This window comes from Pristiophorus japonicus, chromosome 10 (assembly GCF_044704955.1).
Source record: "Pristiophorus japonicus isolate sPriJap1 chromosome 10, sPriJap1.hap1, whole genome shotgun sequence".
In the NCBI taxonomy this organism is placed as follows: domain Eukaryota; kingdom Metazoa; phylum Chordata; class Chondrichthyes; family Pristiophoridae; genus Pristiophorus; species Pristiophorus japonicus.
Window position 1 is genome coordinate 132,095,433 of NC_091986.1, and position 18,327 is coordinate 132,113,759.

Here is an 18,327-nt window from a genome sequence, read left to right on the forward strand (position 1 = left end):
CAGATTGGATATGTGACAAGTCATTTACATAGGCTTCCATAGTTTAAATACCAATGTAAAATAAGCTGTGTGTACAGTTAACAGCAAATGCCGCTGTGGTTACTTGATGCCACCAGATTCTTGCTACAAACCTATGCAGTTGGAATTGCAAAGTAGACTGTGTGAACTCTGCTGATCCCAAACTGATAGCGAGCCATTAATGGGAATGTGGTAGAATACTCGCGCCAGTCACTTTGAGTAATGCTAATGGATTCATTAAATGCCAACCGGAATGTAAGAAATTAAACGTTAACAACAAGTAACGGTTGAACAAAAAGTAAAATACTGCAGATGCTGGAAATCTGAAACAAAACAGAAAACACTCAGCAGGTCAGGAGCATCTGTGGAGAGAATAAAGTTGCTATTTCGGTTGTCAGCCTAAGCAGTGGTAGTGCTCCATCTGAGCCACAAGCTTGAGCGCATAATCTAGGCTGACACTTCAGCGCAGTACTGAGGAAGTGCTGCACTGCCAGAGGTGTCGTGTTTCAGATTGGATGTTAAACCGAGGCCCCATCTGCCTTCCCAAGTGGATATAAAAAATCCCCCTATTCGAAGAAAAGCAGGAAGTTCTCCCAATGTCCAGACCAATATTTATCCCTCAACCAACATCGCTAAAATTGATAATCTCACCAATTATTTCATTGCTGGTTGTGGAAACTTGCTGTATGCAAATTATCTGCTGCATTTGCCTACATTTCCCAACATTACATCAGTGACTACACTTCAAAAATTACTTAACTGCCTGTGAAGCACTTTGGGACATCCTGAGGTCGTGAAAGGCTGTTAGAGATTACGTTGAGAAATAGTAAGGGAATACATTGTACACAAAAGAATGAGTTATATTCTTATATTTCATTTTAGATTAGTTAAGTAATTAAAAAGCCTAGAATTGAATGATTTTAAAAGCAACTAACAGTATGGGGGGCGGGGGGTAAATATTGAACCTCCCACGATAGGCGGAGGTTAAATCGGCAAATATGTGAAATGCTGCCAAAACTCACCGCGAACCTGCCTACTTATGTTTTAACCGCAGCGGATGTAGGGGCATCCAAGTAACTCGCTCTAGAGAGGTGGGTCCATGATTATAATATGTTCCTCAGATTTTGGCAGCTATTTGAATTTATCACTGGTTGGCCAGATTTCCCTGGGTTTGGGGATCAGCAGCTAAAGGGAAGCAGAAGTAGCTGGACCAAGCAGGTGAGTGCTTTTTAGAACACTACTGTAAGCCAGGAGGAGTAGGAGTGCTTCTCCCAACCCCTCAAGCAACTCTTCTGCTGTGATCAGTCAACACCCCACAACCTCCAAACCAGGTTCTCTCCCTTTCCTCCCCTTAATCCCGATTGCCGGTCTGACCCCGCCCCCCCCGCCATTCTCACCAACCCCACGATGTCTCCGAGTTACCCCTCCCTCCCGATTGTTGATCTGTCTCCCACCGCACCATCAACCCTGTTAAATTTGGAAGATCCTACATGTTCCCGGCATTTATGGGTTTCCCCCAGCCCCCGCTCACTCCCCACCGCCCTGTAAATGATCAGGCTTATATGCCTATATAAAGATTAACCACAGCATTCTATATGGCATTCTGGCATACAATTACATTTATTTTCACCTTAGCACTCCAAACTGGAGACTTTTATCAGTTCGTGCCTTGTTAACAAATAGAAAACAGAGAGTCGGAATAAATGGGTCATTTTCTGGTTGCCAAACTGTAAATAGTGGGGTGCCACAGGGATCAGTGCTGGGGCCTCAGCTATTTACAATCTATATTAATGACTTGGATGAAGGGACTGAGTGTAATGTAGCCAAATTTGCTGATGATACAAAAAGATAGGTGGGAAAGCAAATTGTGACGAGGACACAAAAATCTGCAAAGGGAAATCGATAGGTTAAGTGAATAGGCAAAAAATTGGCAGATGGTATATAATGTGGGAACATGTGAGGTTATCTACTTTGGTAGGAACAACAAAAAGGCTAATTATTATATAAATGGAGAGAGACTACAAAATGCTGTGGTTCAGAGGAATCTGGGGGTCCTTGTTCATGAAACTCAAAAAGTTAGCATGCAGGTACATGGAATGTTGGCCTTTATTGCAAGGGGGATGAGTATAAAAGTAGGGAAGTCTTGCTACAACTGTACAGGGCATTGGTGAGACCACACCTGAAGTACTGTGTACAGTTTTGGTCTCCTTATTTAAGGAGGGATACACTTGCATTGGAGGCAGTTCAGAGAAGGTTCACAAGGTTGATTCCGGAGATGAAGGGGTTGTCTTATGAAGAAAGGTGGAGCAGGTTAGGCCTATACTCATTGGAGTTTAGGAGAATGAGAAGTGATCTTATTGAAACGTATATGATTCTGAGGGTGCTCGACAGGGTAGATGCAGAGAGGATGTTTCTCCTCATAGAGGAATCTAGAACTAGGGGGGCATAGTCTCAGAATAAGGGGTCACACATTTAAAACAGAGATGAGGAGGAATTTCTTCTCTGAGGGTCATGAATCTGTGGAATTCTCTGCCCCAGAGAGCTGTTGAGGCTGGGTCATTGAATATATTTAAGATAGAGCTAGGCAGATTTTTGAACAATAAGAGAGTGGAGGATTATGGGGAGTGGGCAGGGAAGTGGAGTTGAGGCCAAGATCAGATCAGCCTTGATCTTATTGAATGGCGGAGCAGGCTCGTGGGGCCAAATTGCCTACTCCTGCTCCTATTTCTTATGTTCTTACCTCTAAACACCAATATTTTCTCCCAATATCGAGAAAATAAGACATCAGAATAGAGGTCGAGACTGTGAGAAGGATGGATGCTGAGGACTATAGGTTTAGCGCAGCTAGAAACAGTATAAATGGAGTGAGAGGAAGAAATCGGAAGGAGATAGAAGTTGGAAGGAGAAAAAGAGAGAGACAGTTGAACTCAAACTGTTCTTCCGCAACCACATCTTTCAAGTATTGGACTGCATGTTGAATTCATTCTAACCATACAGCTGCAGGTCTGCAGCTTTTGTTGATATACTAAAACAAAAATACATTCTTAACAAGGCATAACATAAATGAAAGTTCTTTTTTACTTTTAGATTGTTCCTCAGAACTGGAAGATATCGCAGATTAACATTAAAAACGGAGCAGAACAATGGAAAGGGGAATGGGAGAGAAATAAAGACCACACACGTAGGAAAGGAACTAGAATGACGTGCAAAATGCTGAGGTGATAGTTAAATGACAAAAGATATTCATATTAGGCAAAAGGAGTCATATTGAAAGAAAGGAATGAAATAAAAAATATATATAAGACACAGAGATGGTGTGAGTAGCTAAAGGTGGATAGCTAGTTAGAAAGGAAAACATGAAAAACGCACAAAGCGGAGCAGGCTTCAGTGGCCCAGGAGTTTGGTGGAAGAAAAATGTAAGTCGTGCCACCTGGCGCAGTGCACTGATGGGTTGGGGGAGGGGGTGGGTGGCGGTGGAGAGGGGGTGGGTGGCGGTGGAATGGGTCCCACTGCAAGCACTGAACTAATCCTTCAAAGAAATTAAACCAAGGCTCCGCCTGTCCTCCCGGGTGGACGTAAAAGATTCAATGACACTATTCAAAGAAGAGAGGAGAGTTTTCCTCATGTCCTAGCCAACAATGATCCCTCAATCAGCATTACCGAAAACAGATGAATTGTTCATTTATATCATTACTTTTTGTGGGACCTTGCTCTGTACAATGTGCCTACATTACAACAGTGACTACGGATCATAAAGTACTTTATTGGCTATGAAGCACAGAAGTGCTGAGGATGGAGGTGCTATATAAATGCATTTTCTTTCTTTAATGCTCGCTCTTTACAGAAAAATGGAGGGAAACATATGCCCAATTTCAGGAAAACTCAGGGAAATTTGCTTCCATAAGTCAGTCAAGCAAGCGCCAGGAGTCTATGGTAATCAATGACACATCACCAGACATACTTATATAACTGCGAGCGAGAAACCTCCTCAGGAGAGGCGGGCTAAAGCAATTTAAAGCTATTAAGAGCTAGTTAAGAGGCTACATGGGTTTTCAAGTTTAACTGTGTGTGCATGGGATTTCTAAGCTTCCTGGACCTCGCCAATGAAAGCAAAGCAAGAGCAGAGCGTGAATTGAGGGAGCTGAACAAATGACAAGCAAAAAAAAAAAAATCGCACAAATACTGAGACCACACACCTGCATCCTTGCCCAAGTGAAAAGCTTTTGCTCACTGCACTTGTTCTCAGTTTGCTTTCAATACTTTGCAGGTGATTTGTACAATTTTAGAGGTCACTCTCACTATATTGACAGTGGATAGTCAAAGGGCTTTACGGGGCGGGGAGGAACTTAACACAATCACAATCACTAAGGAGGTGGTACTCAGTAAGACAATGGGGCTAAATGCAGATAAATCCCCTGGACCTGATGGCTTGCATCCTAGGGTCTTAAGAGAAATAGCGGCAGGGATTGTGGATGCATTGGTTGCAATTTACCAAAATTCCCTGGATCTGGGGAGGTCCCAGCAGATTGGAAAACTGCAAATGTAACATCTCTATTCAAAAAAGAAGGCAGACAAAAAGCAGGAAACTATAGACCAGTTAGCCTAACATCTGTGGTTAGGAAAATGTTGGAGTCAATTATTAAAGAAGCAGTAGCAGGACATTTGGAAAAGCAAAATTTGGTCAGGCAGAGTCAGCATGGATTTATGAAGGGGAAGTCATGTTTGACAAATTTGCTGGAATTCTTTGAGGATGTAGCGAACAGGGTGGATAAAGGGGAACCAGTGGATGTGGTGTATTTGGACTTCCAGAAGGCATTTGACAAGGTGTCATATAAAAGGTTACTGCACAAGATAAACATTCATGGGGTTGGGGGTACTATATTAGCATGGATAGAGGATTGGCTAACTAACAGAAAACAGAGAGTGGGGATAAATGGTTCATTCTCTGGTTGGCAACCAGTGGGGTGCCGCAGGGATCAGTGCTGGGATCCCAACTATTTACAATCTATATTAACGACTTGGAAGAAGGGACTGAGTGTAATGTAGCCAAGTTGGCTGACGATACAAAGATGAGAGGAAAAGCAATGTGTGAGGAGGACACAAAAAATCTGCAAAAGGACATAGACAGGCTAAGTGAGTGGGCAAAAATTTGGCAGATGGAGTATAATGTCGGAAAGTGTGAGGCCATGCACTTTGGCAGAAAAAAATCAAAGAGCAAGTTATTATTTAAATGGAGAAAGATTGCAAAGTGCCGCAGTACAGTGGGACCTGGGGGTACTTGTGCATGAAACACAAAAAGGATAGTATGCAGGTACAGCAAGTGATCAGGAAGGCCAATGGTATCTTGGCCTTTATTGCAAAGGGGATGGAGTATAAAAGCACGGCAGTCTTGCTACAGCTATATAAGGTTTTGGTGAGGCCACACCTGGAATACTGCGTGCAGTTTTGGTTTCCATATTTACAAAAGGATATACTTGCTTTGGAGGCAGTTCAGGGAAGGTTCACTAAGTTGATTCCAGGGATGAGGGGGTGACTTATGAGAAAAGGTTGAGGAGGTTGGGCCTCTACTCATTGGAATTCAGAAGAATGAGAAGTGATCTTATCGAAACGTATAAGATTATGAGGGGGCTTGACAAGGTGGATGCAGAGAGGATGTTTCCACTGATGGGGGAGACTAGAACTAGAGGGCATGATCTTAGAATAAGGGGCTGCCCATTTAAAACAGAGATGAGGAGAAGTTTCTTCTCTCAGAGGGTTGTAAATCTGTGGAATTTGTTGCTTGAGAGAGCTTTGGAAGCTGGGACATTGAATAAATTTAAGACAGAAATATAGTTTCTTAAACGATAAGGGGTTATGGAGAGCGGGCGCGGAAGTAGAGCTGAGTCCATAATCAGATCAGCCATGATCTTATTGAATGGCTGAGCAGGCTCGAGGGGCTGTACGGCCTATTCCTGTTCCTATTTTTGATGTTCTTATATTCTTATATTGGAGGATTGTGCATCTGATATGTACTTTACATCTGTCACACATCAGTTCAGCATGGGTGCCGCTTATCCTGTTATACCTTGGACCTCAGATGAGGACCAAGCTGAACCCCAACAGCAACACCACCAGCAGCAGCAGCATTCTCCTCTCCAACCAGCCACTCCACAGGAGGAGATGAGCATAGGAGTGCACCTCGCAGGAGGTGATATCCCAACACAGGGTATATAAGCAGAGCTCAATGCAAGCTCGAGGAACAGCACCTCATCTTTCATTTAGGCATTTTGCAGCCTTCTGGACTCAACATCAAGTTCAACAATTTCAAACCATAACCTCTGCCCCTATTTTTTTTCTTTTTTTCTGTTTTTTTCTCTTTCCTGCGGCAGCTGTTGATGATTCTACCATTTACATCCTATTTAGACTCATCTTTTTTTTCTTCACTTGTCCCATTACCATCTCCTTTTGCCTTGCACCATCATTCCTTTTGTCTCTTAATCTCTTCCGGCTTCCATTTTGTTCTTTCTTCCCCTCCCCCCTTTCCCTGCCCCTACACTTGCATAAAAACCTGTTACATCTCTTAACTTCTTCCAGTTCTGATGAAGGGTCATCGACTTGAAATGTTAAATCGGTTTCTCTCTCCATAGATGCTGCCTGACCTGCTGAGTATATTCCAGCATTTTCTGTTTTTATAATCAGATTTCAGCATCTGCAGTATTTTGTAATAGTATTTAGGCAGAGGTTCAACTTCCTGGACATGACTCAGGAGGCTCAGGCTATCAAGTCAGGTCATGGCAGACCTTTGTAGCCTGCTGGAAGAAGACCTGCTGCCAAGTGGACCAGCCTCATCATCTTCGCCCCAGGGATCTGCAGGAGACATTTGTAGGATTTTGCAGTTGGCCACCCACAAATGCATCACCCAGGTGACCAATGCCATATTTATCAGGGCAGGCAGTTATGTACATTTTGTCAATGATGAAGCCAGTCAGAATAAGCCGATGCTCGGGTTTGCGGTGCTGGCTGGCTTCCCACAGGTGCAGGGCATCATCAACTGCACATATGTGGTCATCAAGGAACCCCCTTCATCACCCAGGAGTATTTGTGAACCGTAAGGGGCTTCCACTCCATCGATGTGCAGCTCACCTTCAACCACAAAAAGTTCATGTAGGTGTGTGTCAGATTCCCAGGGAGCTGCATTGATTCATTCATCCTGCGCCAGTCCACCCTCCCTCCGCTCTTTGCACCTCGGACCAGACTTGCTGGCAAGGGGTATCCACTGAAGACGCGGCTAATGACACCCTTGAGGAGGCCAAAGAGCACTACTATCAAAGTGAATGACGACGAGATGTGTAATAGAGCAAGCAACCGGGATGCTGAAGATGCACTTCAGTTGCCTGAACAGATCTGGAGGAGCCCTTCAATACCCATCAGCCAGGGTCTCCAGAATGATCATGGTATGCTGCGCTCTGCACAACAGAGCACAACAGCGAGGATTGGAGCTGCAGGAGGAGCAAGGTGCAGAGCCTCTTTGGAGGAGGAAGATGTGCACATGGCAGTAGCAGCGGCGCACATTGTTGCCAGGGATGGCCTCATAATGGCACGATATAGTGCACCTGCCTGGCTCCAAGATGTGAACCCACTTTGCCGCACCCCCTCCCCCCCCGGCCCCAAACATAATGCAGACCTGCAATGACCAAACCATTCCTTTCACACACACCCATTGCTCACAGTTAAGTCATGTCTTATCATTCATTACAAGTGACAAGGCCACTTGCCAGGCAGCAGGCAAAAATGGGCAAAATGGGAAAGTGGCGCAAAGAAATAATTTTATGTGCCTCAAAATTTAAACATAAAACATGGCCGGGTAACATTGGCTAACACACACATGTGCATACCCTACCCTTGTGCAACTAGAATTCTTTCACCATCCTCTTCCTATCACTCTATGTCGTACAACCCCTGTGGTTTCAGCAGAGGTAGCGGCAAGCTGCTCACTTTCCTGCTCTGACAGTTCAGATGCTCTTGGCCGACAACCCCTGGGTTTGAACCCGTGAGAGCCCTGCCAAGGACTGCTCTACCTGCACCAGTGCAGGGGCAGACTTTGCCATCAGGGCACTTGACAGCATGCGGGGCACTGAGCACTGAGTGAGGCGGGGGGGGAGGCACGGGTGAGAAGTGGAAGGGCTTTGAGCAGAGTCCCCACTTCTATGTCTCCTTTCATCATCATCACTCTCATGGTCCACCCGCACTTCCCTACTAAAAATGAGCTGGACAGCACTTTGCTGCACATCAATGGGGCGATAAACAGCCAAGTCTAGGTTTTGATCCATTCTAGTTAAGGTGGCATTCAGAATGTGCAAGCTGTTGGTGAGGGTAAGCATGCGCTCGTTTGACTGCCGTGTTTGATGCTCCATGCAGGTGGCCAACCTTTCCAAGGACGAAGAGATCATAGCTAAGGCTGCGACATCATGCCAGTCATGCTTGAGATGGATTCCTACATTCGCTCTTCAAGCATGCACAGTGTGGCTGGAAATCCTGCCAGAGCCACACGCATTTTTTACTATTCCCCAGAATCATCATCTTTGTTGACGACCCCCGAAGTTCAGCATCTGCGTCCATCTGAGCAGAGCTTGGAGCATCCTACGCCCTCCAACGAGGACTCTCCATTGCTGCCCCTGTCTGCATGATCTGCTCTTGCTCACATGTGATCTGAGAGACATCAGGTGACAACACTACTATCCGACTTGATGGTCCCACCGACATGTGTGTATCTGTGCTGGTGCTTGGTGTGCAAGTGTCCTGTGAAGTGCACCCTCAGCGTTAATGACCTCCTCTGAGGAGTCTTCTTCCTCTGGCTCCACTGCCTCTTGGACACTTAATGGGCCTGTGGGAGAATAAAGTTTTGAACTAGAACTATCATGGTAAGAATGTTTTAAGTAAACATTATGCACATGATCATAATTCACTTGCTGCTGATATCAAGCCAACATGAGTGACTGCTGCTTGCCATGTTGCTGTGTGATATTTAATTCTGTCACAAGGTAGCTGGGAACTACCTGCCTCGCCATCTCCCATCGCCATTAATGCCAACACTCCATTTAGTTCCAGTGCCTCCTCCTCTGCAGCAGTCAGTGTGGCGATAACAGGAAGGCCACCTCCAGTTCTCTGCTTCTCTTTGGTGTTCTGTGCTCTTTTCTCCTGCAAGGAGGGAAATAAGAGACCTTTGAGTGAGAGTTATGGAATGAGTGGAACGGATGGATGGGTAACATCTTAAGAGGGTGACTATGAGGGAGAGGCATGACATTGCATTAAGATGAGGGTGAGTGTCAGTGGTGGATGGTCAGGTGAGGATGTGAGAAACTGGACAGTGAGGGATGGGTGTACCTGCAAGGTCGGTTGGTGTGAGAAGTGATCTGCAGCAGTAGGCATGGGAAGGCAGAGTGAGGGGGTTGGGGTGACATGCACATCAGGATGTAGTTGAATGTGGCACTGAACTCACCTTTCCTGACCTCATGAGGCCATTATATTTCTTCCTGCATTGAATCCACGACCATACCATCACACACCTACAGCTCAGCTCTGCCAAATCTCCAGCCATGTCTTCTTTGTCATTGAGGCTGGCTCCTTCCTCCCATCAGCAGGGAATAAAACCTCCCTGAGGGCTCTAACACCTTGTAGCAGGAGGTCCAGTGAGGCATCACTGAAGCAAGGGCCAGCTTTTGTATATTGTGCCTCCATTTTTTGTCACCAAGCAATGTTTCTGCCATCCCTCCACAAACCTTCAATTGTCATCTTTGCAGTGTTCCTTTAAATACCTCAACTGAATTAGACCCATGTGTGACGTTACCATACGTGTGTCAGCTGTGGCTCAGTTGATGGCACCCTCGCCTCTGAGGTAGAAGGTTGTGGGTTCACGTCCCACTCCAGAGACTTGAGCACAAAATCTAGGCCGATACCCCAATGCATACTGACGGAGTGCTGAAACTGTCAGAGGTGCCACCTTTTAGATGAGACGTTAAACCAAGTCTGCTCTCTCAGGTGGAGGTAAACGATCCCATGGCACTATTTCGAAGAGCAGGGGTGTTATTCCCGGTGCCCTGGCCAATATTTATCTCTCAACCAACATCACTAAAACAGATTATCTGATCGTTATCACATTGCTGGTTGTGGGAGCTTGCTGTGCACAAATTGACTGCTGCATTTCCTACATTACAACTGAGAGTACACTTCAAAAAGTACTAAATTGGCTGTAAAGTGCTTTGGGACGTCGGTGGTCGTGAAAGGCGCTATACAAATGCAAGTCTTTCTTTTCTTTCATCACGTCCGCTAGCATTAACTGGTTGGGAAAGCAGGAAGTCAGATGCAAATACACTGGCTTTGTAAAAAAAACACTGATAAACGCAGCACTGAAACTTCTCGGTTGCCCATGAGCTCCAGGACTCACCCGCTCCCAGTGCATGGGGCAATGAAAATTACGACCAGTATAGAATAGGTGATTGTACAGGATCAGAAAAGATTATTTATATCCATCTGGCAAGCTCCAAAGTCGCAGTTTATACTCTTCAATAGCCTAAACTGCCAAAAATATATCCAGCATTCTCTTGAAATGTATAACATCCTGTGCTTCCACTGCCTCTCTGGGTTGGCCATTCCATGTATTCGTCACCTTCTGTAAGAAAATTTCTATCTTAAAATACGTTAATTTTTTTTGTCTAAAGTTGAAACCATGTACTCTTATTCTAGCTTGTGTTAATATTGGTCGAGTGTGGTCAGTGCTTCGATGCTGGGGATGTTGGCCTGATCGAGGACGCTAACGTTGGTACATGTAAATGTGCATGTAAATGTAAAATAAGAAGCCAGTATACTATTATGTCCATGTACCTTTCTAAGCTAATTCTATCTCCTTCATTGTATATGTCATTATTTTTTTGCCATGTTTTATATTTGTCAGTATTTAAATTGTATTGCCATTTCTCTGGTCTTAGGAACAGAGGAACAGGAGCCTCTCAAGCCTGTTGGATGATCAAAATTTCACAGAAAGGCACAAGTAAAAAAAATGTTTGGAACTTTGTGTTGCTTCATTAGTTCTTAAACTTAGAATAGTTTTCAAATGTGGAAGATTACAATGGATGCACATATAATTTAAACATTTCCAGTAAAGGCAGTTTAAAAGTTAATGGAAGTGGAATGTGAGAGAGAGAGGAATTTCTGAATCCTGGACAGGCTTGCGCCAGAAGTGTTGAAAATCCAGTGGTAGCAGGTGCCCAAATCCCTGCCCATCCAGTGGAGATTTACTAAATACTTCAAATTGAGAATATCCAGATTTTTAACTCTTGGAATCCTACTTGTAAATGTTTCTAAATGCTCACCCAGACCAAAACTATGTCAAGGTTTGGTCGGGGTGTCCCACTGCAGCAGGACTTCCCAGTTTTATTTACTTTATTCACTTCCTCCTGTACCAACCAAAGGCTTTACATATTGTGACATGTGATCACAGCCGGAACAGCTGTGTAAACAATACTTCGGCTATTTCAGAATCAAGGAGCATATTTCGCCCTTTTTGTTTTATCAATCTTGATTTTACTTGAAATAGGACCCCTCAGTGTTTAAAAAAAAATCGGGCAGCATCTGAAAAGATACTAATGTTTGGGGCTGAAGGCCGTGAGGATTACAAAGACATTTTGACAGCATTGCAGAGAAGTTAATGCCGTTCTCTGGGACCAGTGACTGAGCACTGTTTCACAGAGGGGTTATAACCTCGGTATTTAAGTCCTCACTTCCTGTTTGCAGAATGCCCCCAGGCAAACACACAGCGGCGCACGACCACGATGCTATTTCCTGAAGCAGTGCGGATCCGTGGAGGAGGCGCACGACATGTATGACTTACCAGAAATCCCACCAGATACAGATACAGCACGAGAGGCGGGCTGCTCGAGCCGGCGCACCCCATTGTCCGGGTGTCAGCCGCGCGCCTGTCACCGTCACTGCCGCGGAGATGGCATGGCGCGGCGCACGCGGCCTCTGGTGCCTACAAATGTAACTCGGCGGCCGCGCTCCAGCTGCAGCCATTCGCAGCGCATGCGCATTCCACCCAGCTGTTGCAAAGCGGCTGATAACATTCTACAGTGGGGCAGAGGAATGGATAAAGTTGGCCTTTTGTTTTACTTACATTGTCGACTTTTTAACATTAGAAATAGTCAGTTTATTCCAGATCAATTGAAACATGTTACTTTTATTTGAGTAGGTCACAGAGTCATCGAATTAGAGTTTTACAGCAGGAGGTGGGCATTCACAGAAAGTAATTTGCTCTGGCCTGCACCGAATTGATGTCCCTCTTGACATGCATGGCAACTGTCAACAGAATACATGAAAAATGCTGTTCTCTGGGACTTTTCGCAAGCTGGACCATGTATCAGTCCAAAAGCCTTACCCTTCTCTCAGGGCTGCTATCACGAATGGAAGTAGGTTCTAGCCCCTGCACATTTTAGGCAGTAATTCTCACGTAAACAAAAGTTCCCACCTACAATATGCAGCAACTGGAATTACTTCAAGCAGCAAAACTCAAGAGCAATACTGAAAGCGGCGGGAAAGACAGGAATAAGTGAAGGGAATAAATGGCAATAAAGGGGAGAGGGTAAAGGAGAAATGAGGGAGCGAGCAAAGGGATCAAGAACTGAGCAGTAATTTAGGAAGGAAGAGGAGAGAAGCTGGGAGAGACATCTTGGTGACAGTATTAATTCAAAGGGAGTGAAAATTGTCAGCATTAACTGAATGGGGAGGGGAACAATGGCAGCATGAACCGATGAGGTAAAACAGTACCAGAATGAACTGAGGGTAGGGAAAGTTGCTGCTTAAACAGGGAGGGGGAAAAAAAGTGGTGAGTGAAAAGAGGAGAGAGGAAGAAGAGTATCAGCGTGAACAGGCTAAGGTAGGAAAAGAGTGATATTTTTAGGTGAGAATTTAGTTTTTATTATGCAGAGACTTGTGAGGACATGGAATACCCTTTCAGAAACATGAGTGGAAGCAAAATCTATAACAAGAAGATAAATATATATATATTTTTAAATCCAATATTAAAAGGGTAAGAGGAAAGCACAAGGAAACAAGACTAAATGGACAACTCTTTTAGAGAGCTGGCACAGATGCAATAAAATAAATGGCCTGTGCTGTAAACTTCTATCATTGTATGAATTTGAGGAAAGAAGATGTTATGTATGTAAACCTGTAATTACCATGTCTAACCACCAGAGGGCTTATCCCCTGGAGTCCCGCGGGATCCCATAATCCCTTGGGAGCATTTGTATATAAGGAGGCCTCACAGGCTGTAGAGACTCTCTGAGATCTGTAATAAAGGACTACGATCACACCTACTTTGAGCTTGCAGTATCTAGTCTGACCCTTTATCCAAGACATAACAACTGGCGATGAGATACAGATGACGAACCCCAATGCAACAATGCAGAGAACTGTGGGCATCCTGGAGAAATTTTTGGAGGGAGATGATTGGGAAACTTTCGTGGAGCGACTTGACCAATACTTCGTGGCCAACGAGCTGGAAGGAGAAGGGAACGCTGCCAAATGAAGGTCAATCCTCCTCACTGTTTGCTGGGCACCAACGTATGGCCTCATGAAAAACCTGCTCGCTCCAGCAAAACCCACAGACAAGTCGTACGATGAGTTGTGCACACTGGGCGGGGAGTATCTAAACCCAAAGGAAAACGTTCTGATGGCGATGTATCGGTTCTACACGTACAAGAGGTCTGAAGGCCAGGAAGTGGCGAGCTACGTCCCTGAGCTAAGGTGCCTTGCAGGACATTGCAAATTTGGAGCATATGCTCAGGGATGTTTTTGTACTTGGCATTGGCCATGAAGTAATACTTCGCAAACTTTTGACTGTAGAGACCCCAACCTTGAGTAAAGCCATAGCGATAGCCCAGGCGTTTATCTCCACCAATGACAATACCAAACAAATTTCCCAGCACACTAGTGCTGCTGCAAGTACTGTGAACAAAGTAATGTTGTTTTCGAATCGAAATGTACATGGCAGGACTTTCACGCCTGTAGCTGCACGTCCGCATATGACTCAGAGTCCGCCATCAAGGGTGGGGAATACAAAGCAATTAATATAGATATGGCCCTTACGGCTAAAGGGATCAAGGGGTATGGGGAGAAAGCAGGAAAGGGGTACTGAGGGAATGATCAGCCATGATCTTATTGAATGGTGGTGCAGGCTCGAAGGTCCGAATGGCCTACTCCTGCACCTATTTTCTATGTTTCTAAGTTTCTATGTAACACCTTGTTGGCGCTGCAGGAGTGATCATCGATTCCATTCATGCCGCTTCAAAGGATACGTTTGCAAGGGCTGTGGAACAATGGGACACCTCCAACGTTTGTGCAGGTGAGTTGCAAACCCTGCTAATCCTGCAAACCATCATATTGCAGAGGAGGACAGATCCACAGTGGATCATGACAAACCAGAGCCTCAGACCGAGGAGACAGAGGTATATGAAGTGCACACATTTACCACAAAGTGTCCCCCGATAATGCTGAAGGTTGAATTAAATGGACTCCCGGTGTCCATGGAGCTGGGACACGGGTGCAAGCTAGTGCATAATGAGCAAAAAGACTCTCGATAAGTTGTGGTGCAACAAGGCTTCAAGGCCAGTCCTGACTCCCATTCGTACCAAACTTAGAATGTACACAAAGGAACTGATTCCCATAATTGGCAGTGCTACCGTAAAGGTCTCGTACGATGGAGCGGTGCAGATTTACCACTCTGGGTGGTACCGGGTGATCGCCCCACGCTGTTCGACAGGAGCTGGCTGGGAAAGATACGCTGGAACTGGGACGACGTCCGAGCGCTTTCGTCCATCGATGGCACCTCATGTGCCCAGGTCCTAAGCAAGTTCTCCGCGCTGTTCGAACCAGGCATCGGGAAGTTCCAAGGAGCAAAATTGCAGATCCATTTGATTCCGGGGGTGCGACCCATCCATCACAAGGTGAGAGTGGTACCTTACATGATGAGAGAGAGAGGGTTGAGATAGAGCTAGACAGGCTGCAACGAGAGGGCATCATTTCGCCAATTGAATTCAATGAGTAGGCCAGTCCACTTGTTCCAGTCCTCAAGGGAGACGGCACCGTCAGAATCTGTGGTGATTGCAAAGTAACTATCAATCGTTTCTCACTGCAAGATCATTACCCACTACCAAAGGCAGATGACTTATTTACAATGCTGGCGGGAGGGAAAACATTCACGAAGCTGGACTTGACCTCGGCCTACATGACGCAGGAGCTGGAGGAATCTTCGAAAGGCCTCACCTGCATCAACATGCACAAAGGTCTTTTCGTTTACAACAGATGTCCGTTTGGGATTCAATCAGCCGCGGCGATATTGCAGAGGAACATGGAAAGCTTGCTCGGTCCCGTGCACTGTGGTCTTCCAGGATGACATCTTGGTTACAGGTCAGGAAACCATTGAGCACCTGGAGGAGGTTCTTAGTCGGCTTAATTGTGTAGGGCTCAGGCTAAAACGCTCGAAGTGCATTTTCCTGGTGCCTGAAGTGGAGTTCCTGGGGAGAAGAATTGTGGCGGATGGCATCAGGCCCACCGATTCGAAGACGGAGGCAATCAAAAACGCACCAAGACCACAGAACGTGACGGAACTGCGGTCATTTCTCGGAATCCTGAACTACTTTGGTAACTTCTTACCGGATCTTAGCACATTGTTAGAACCCCTGCACTCTTTACTGCGTAAAGGAGAAGAATGGGTATGGGGTAAAAGCCAAGAAAATGCCTTTGAGAAAGCTAGGAAGCTGTTATGTTGAAACAACTTGCTTGTGTTGTACGATCCATGTAAACGCTTGGTACTAGCATGTGATGCGTCGTCTTACGGGGTCGGGTGTGTATTGCAACAAGCTAATGAATTTGGGAAATTGCAATCGGTTACTTATGTATCCAGAGGTCTGTCTAAGGCCAAGAGGGCCAACAGTATGATCGCAAAAGAAGCGTTAGCGTCTGTTTACGGGGTAAAGAAAATGCATCAATATCTGTTTGGACTCAAATTTGAATTGGAAACCGATCATAAGCCGCTTATATCCCTCTTTTCTGAAAATGAGGGGATAAATACGAATGCATCAGCCCGCATCCAAAGATGGGCGCTCACGTTGTCCACATACAACTACGCCATCCGCCACAGGCCAGGCACAGAAAACTGTGCCAATGCTCTCAGTAGGCTACCATTGCCCACCACTGGGGTGGAGATGGCACAGCCTGCAGATTTAGTCATGGTAATGGAAGCATTCGAGAGTGAGCAATCACCTGTTACCGCGCAACAGATTAGAACCTGGACGAGCCAGGACCCCTTACTGTCCTTCATAAAAAACTGTGTGCTCCACAGGGGTTGGTCTAATGTCCCATTAGAGATGCAGGAAGAAATAAAGCCGTACCAGCGGCGCAAAGATGAAATGTCTATACAGGCAGACTGTCTCCTATGGGGTAATCGAGTAGTTGTGCCAAAAAAGGGCAGGGACACTTTCATTAGCGATCTCCACAGTACCTATCCAGGCATTGTAATGATGAAAGCGATAGCCAGATCTCATGTGTGGTAGCCCAGTATCGATGCAGACTTAGAGTGCTGCATGCACAAATGTAATACATATTCCCAGTTAAGCAATGCACCCAGGGAGGCGCCACTAAGTTTATGGTCTTGGCCCTCCAAACCGTGGTCGAGGGTTCATGTCGACTATGCAGGCCCATTCTTGGGAAAAATATTCTTAGTGGTTGTAGATGCGTACTCCAAGTGGATTGAATGTGTGATAATGTCGGCAAGCACGTCTGCTGCCACCATTGAAAGCCTACGGGCCATGTTTGCCATGCACGGCCTGCCTGATGTCCTTGTAAGTGACAATGGGCTGTGCTTTACCAGTGCCGAATTCAAGGAATTCATGACTTGCAATGGGGTCAAACATGTCACATCTGCCCCGTTTAAGCCAGCATCCAACGGTCAGGCAGAACGAGCAGTTCAAACAATCAAGCAGAGCTTGAAAAGGGTAACTGAAGGCTCACTGCAGACTCGCTTATCCCGAGTCCTGCTTAGTTACCGCACAAGACCCCACTCGCTCACCGGGGTCCCTCCCGCTGAACTGCTCATGAAAAGGGCATTTAAGACAAGGCTCTCATTAGTCCACCCTGATCTACATGAACAAATAGCGAGCAGGTGGCTTCAACAGAATATATATCATGATCGCGCAAATGTGTCACGAGAAATTGAAGTAAATGATCCTGTATTTGTGTTGAACTATGGACAAGTGGATTCCTGGCACTGTTTTGACCAAAGAGGGGATGAGGATGTTTGTAGTCAAACACTTGGACCAAACCAAACTCAGAGTTACGGACTATCCAGAACAACCCACAATAGACTCTAGCTTTTTCGACCCTGCAACACACACACAAGTGGCAACCGATCCAGCGGTTGATCACGAAGCAGAACCCATCATTCCCAGCAGTCCAGCGAGGCCAGCTGCACAGCAGCCCAGCGAAGGCCTAACAAACGACGCACCAACACCACCTTTCACACTGAGACGATCAACCGGGAAAGGAAGGCCCCAGATCGACTCACATTGTAAATAGTTACACTATTGACTTTGGGGGGGTGGGGAGTGTTATGTATATAAACCTGTAATGTCTAACCACCAGAGGGCTTATCCCCTGGAGTCCCAAGGGATCCCACAGTCCCTTGGGAGCACCTGTATTTAAGGAGGCCTCACAGGCTGGAGAGACTCTCTGAGATCTGTAATAAAGGACGACAGTCACACTTACTTTGAGCTTGCAGTATCTAGTCTGACTCTTTATCCAAGACATAACAGAAGAGTGCCAGGTTGAATGGAGGGACAGAGGAGGAAAGGTGCCAGTATGAATTGGGAGGGTTGGTGAAGGTTGTCTTTGTGAAAGGTTGGGGAATTGATTGGGGTCCAACATGAACTAGGCCCAGAGAGAGTAGATCACCTTTATGAATTGATGTCGGATTACATAAGAACATAAGAAATAGGTTCTGGCCACCTGGCCCTCGGGTCTGCTCCGCCACTTAATAAGATCATGGCTGATCTGATCATGGACTCAGCTCCACTTCCTTGCCCGCTCTCCATAACCCTTTATTCCCTTATCGCTCAAAAATCTGTTTATCTCCACCTTAAATATATTCAATGATCCAGTCTCCACAGGTCTCTGGGGCAGAGAATTCCATAGATTTACAACTCTCTGAGAGACGAAATTCCTCCTCATCTCAGTTTTAAATGTGTGGCCATTTATTCTGAGACTATGTCCCCTAGTTTT

At 45.7% G+C, this 18,327-nt stretch overlaps 1 protein-coding gene across 1 annotated transcript in view; it reads right to left on the reverse strand.

Moving 5' to 3' along the window:
* The window catches only part of mfsd9 (major facilitator superfamily domain containing 9), a 56,030-nt gene extending 43,975 nt beyond the window's left edge, over positions 1-12,055 (reverse strand). The window contains exon 1 of the mRNA XM_070892099.1: positions 11,885-12,055. Coding sequence (XP_070748200.1) covers positions 11,885-11,947 — 63 coding nt within the window. The 5' untranslated portion in view covers positions 11,948-12,055. The remainder of the gene's footprint in view (positions 1-11,884) is intronic.
* Positions 12,056-18,327: the final 6,272 nt, after the last annotated feature.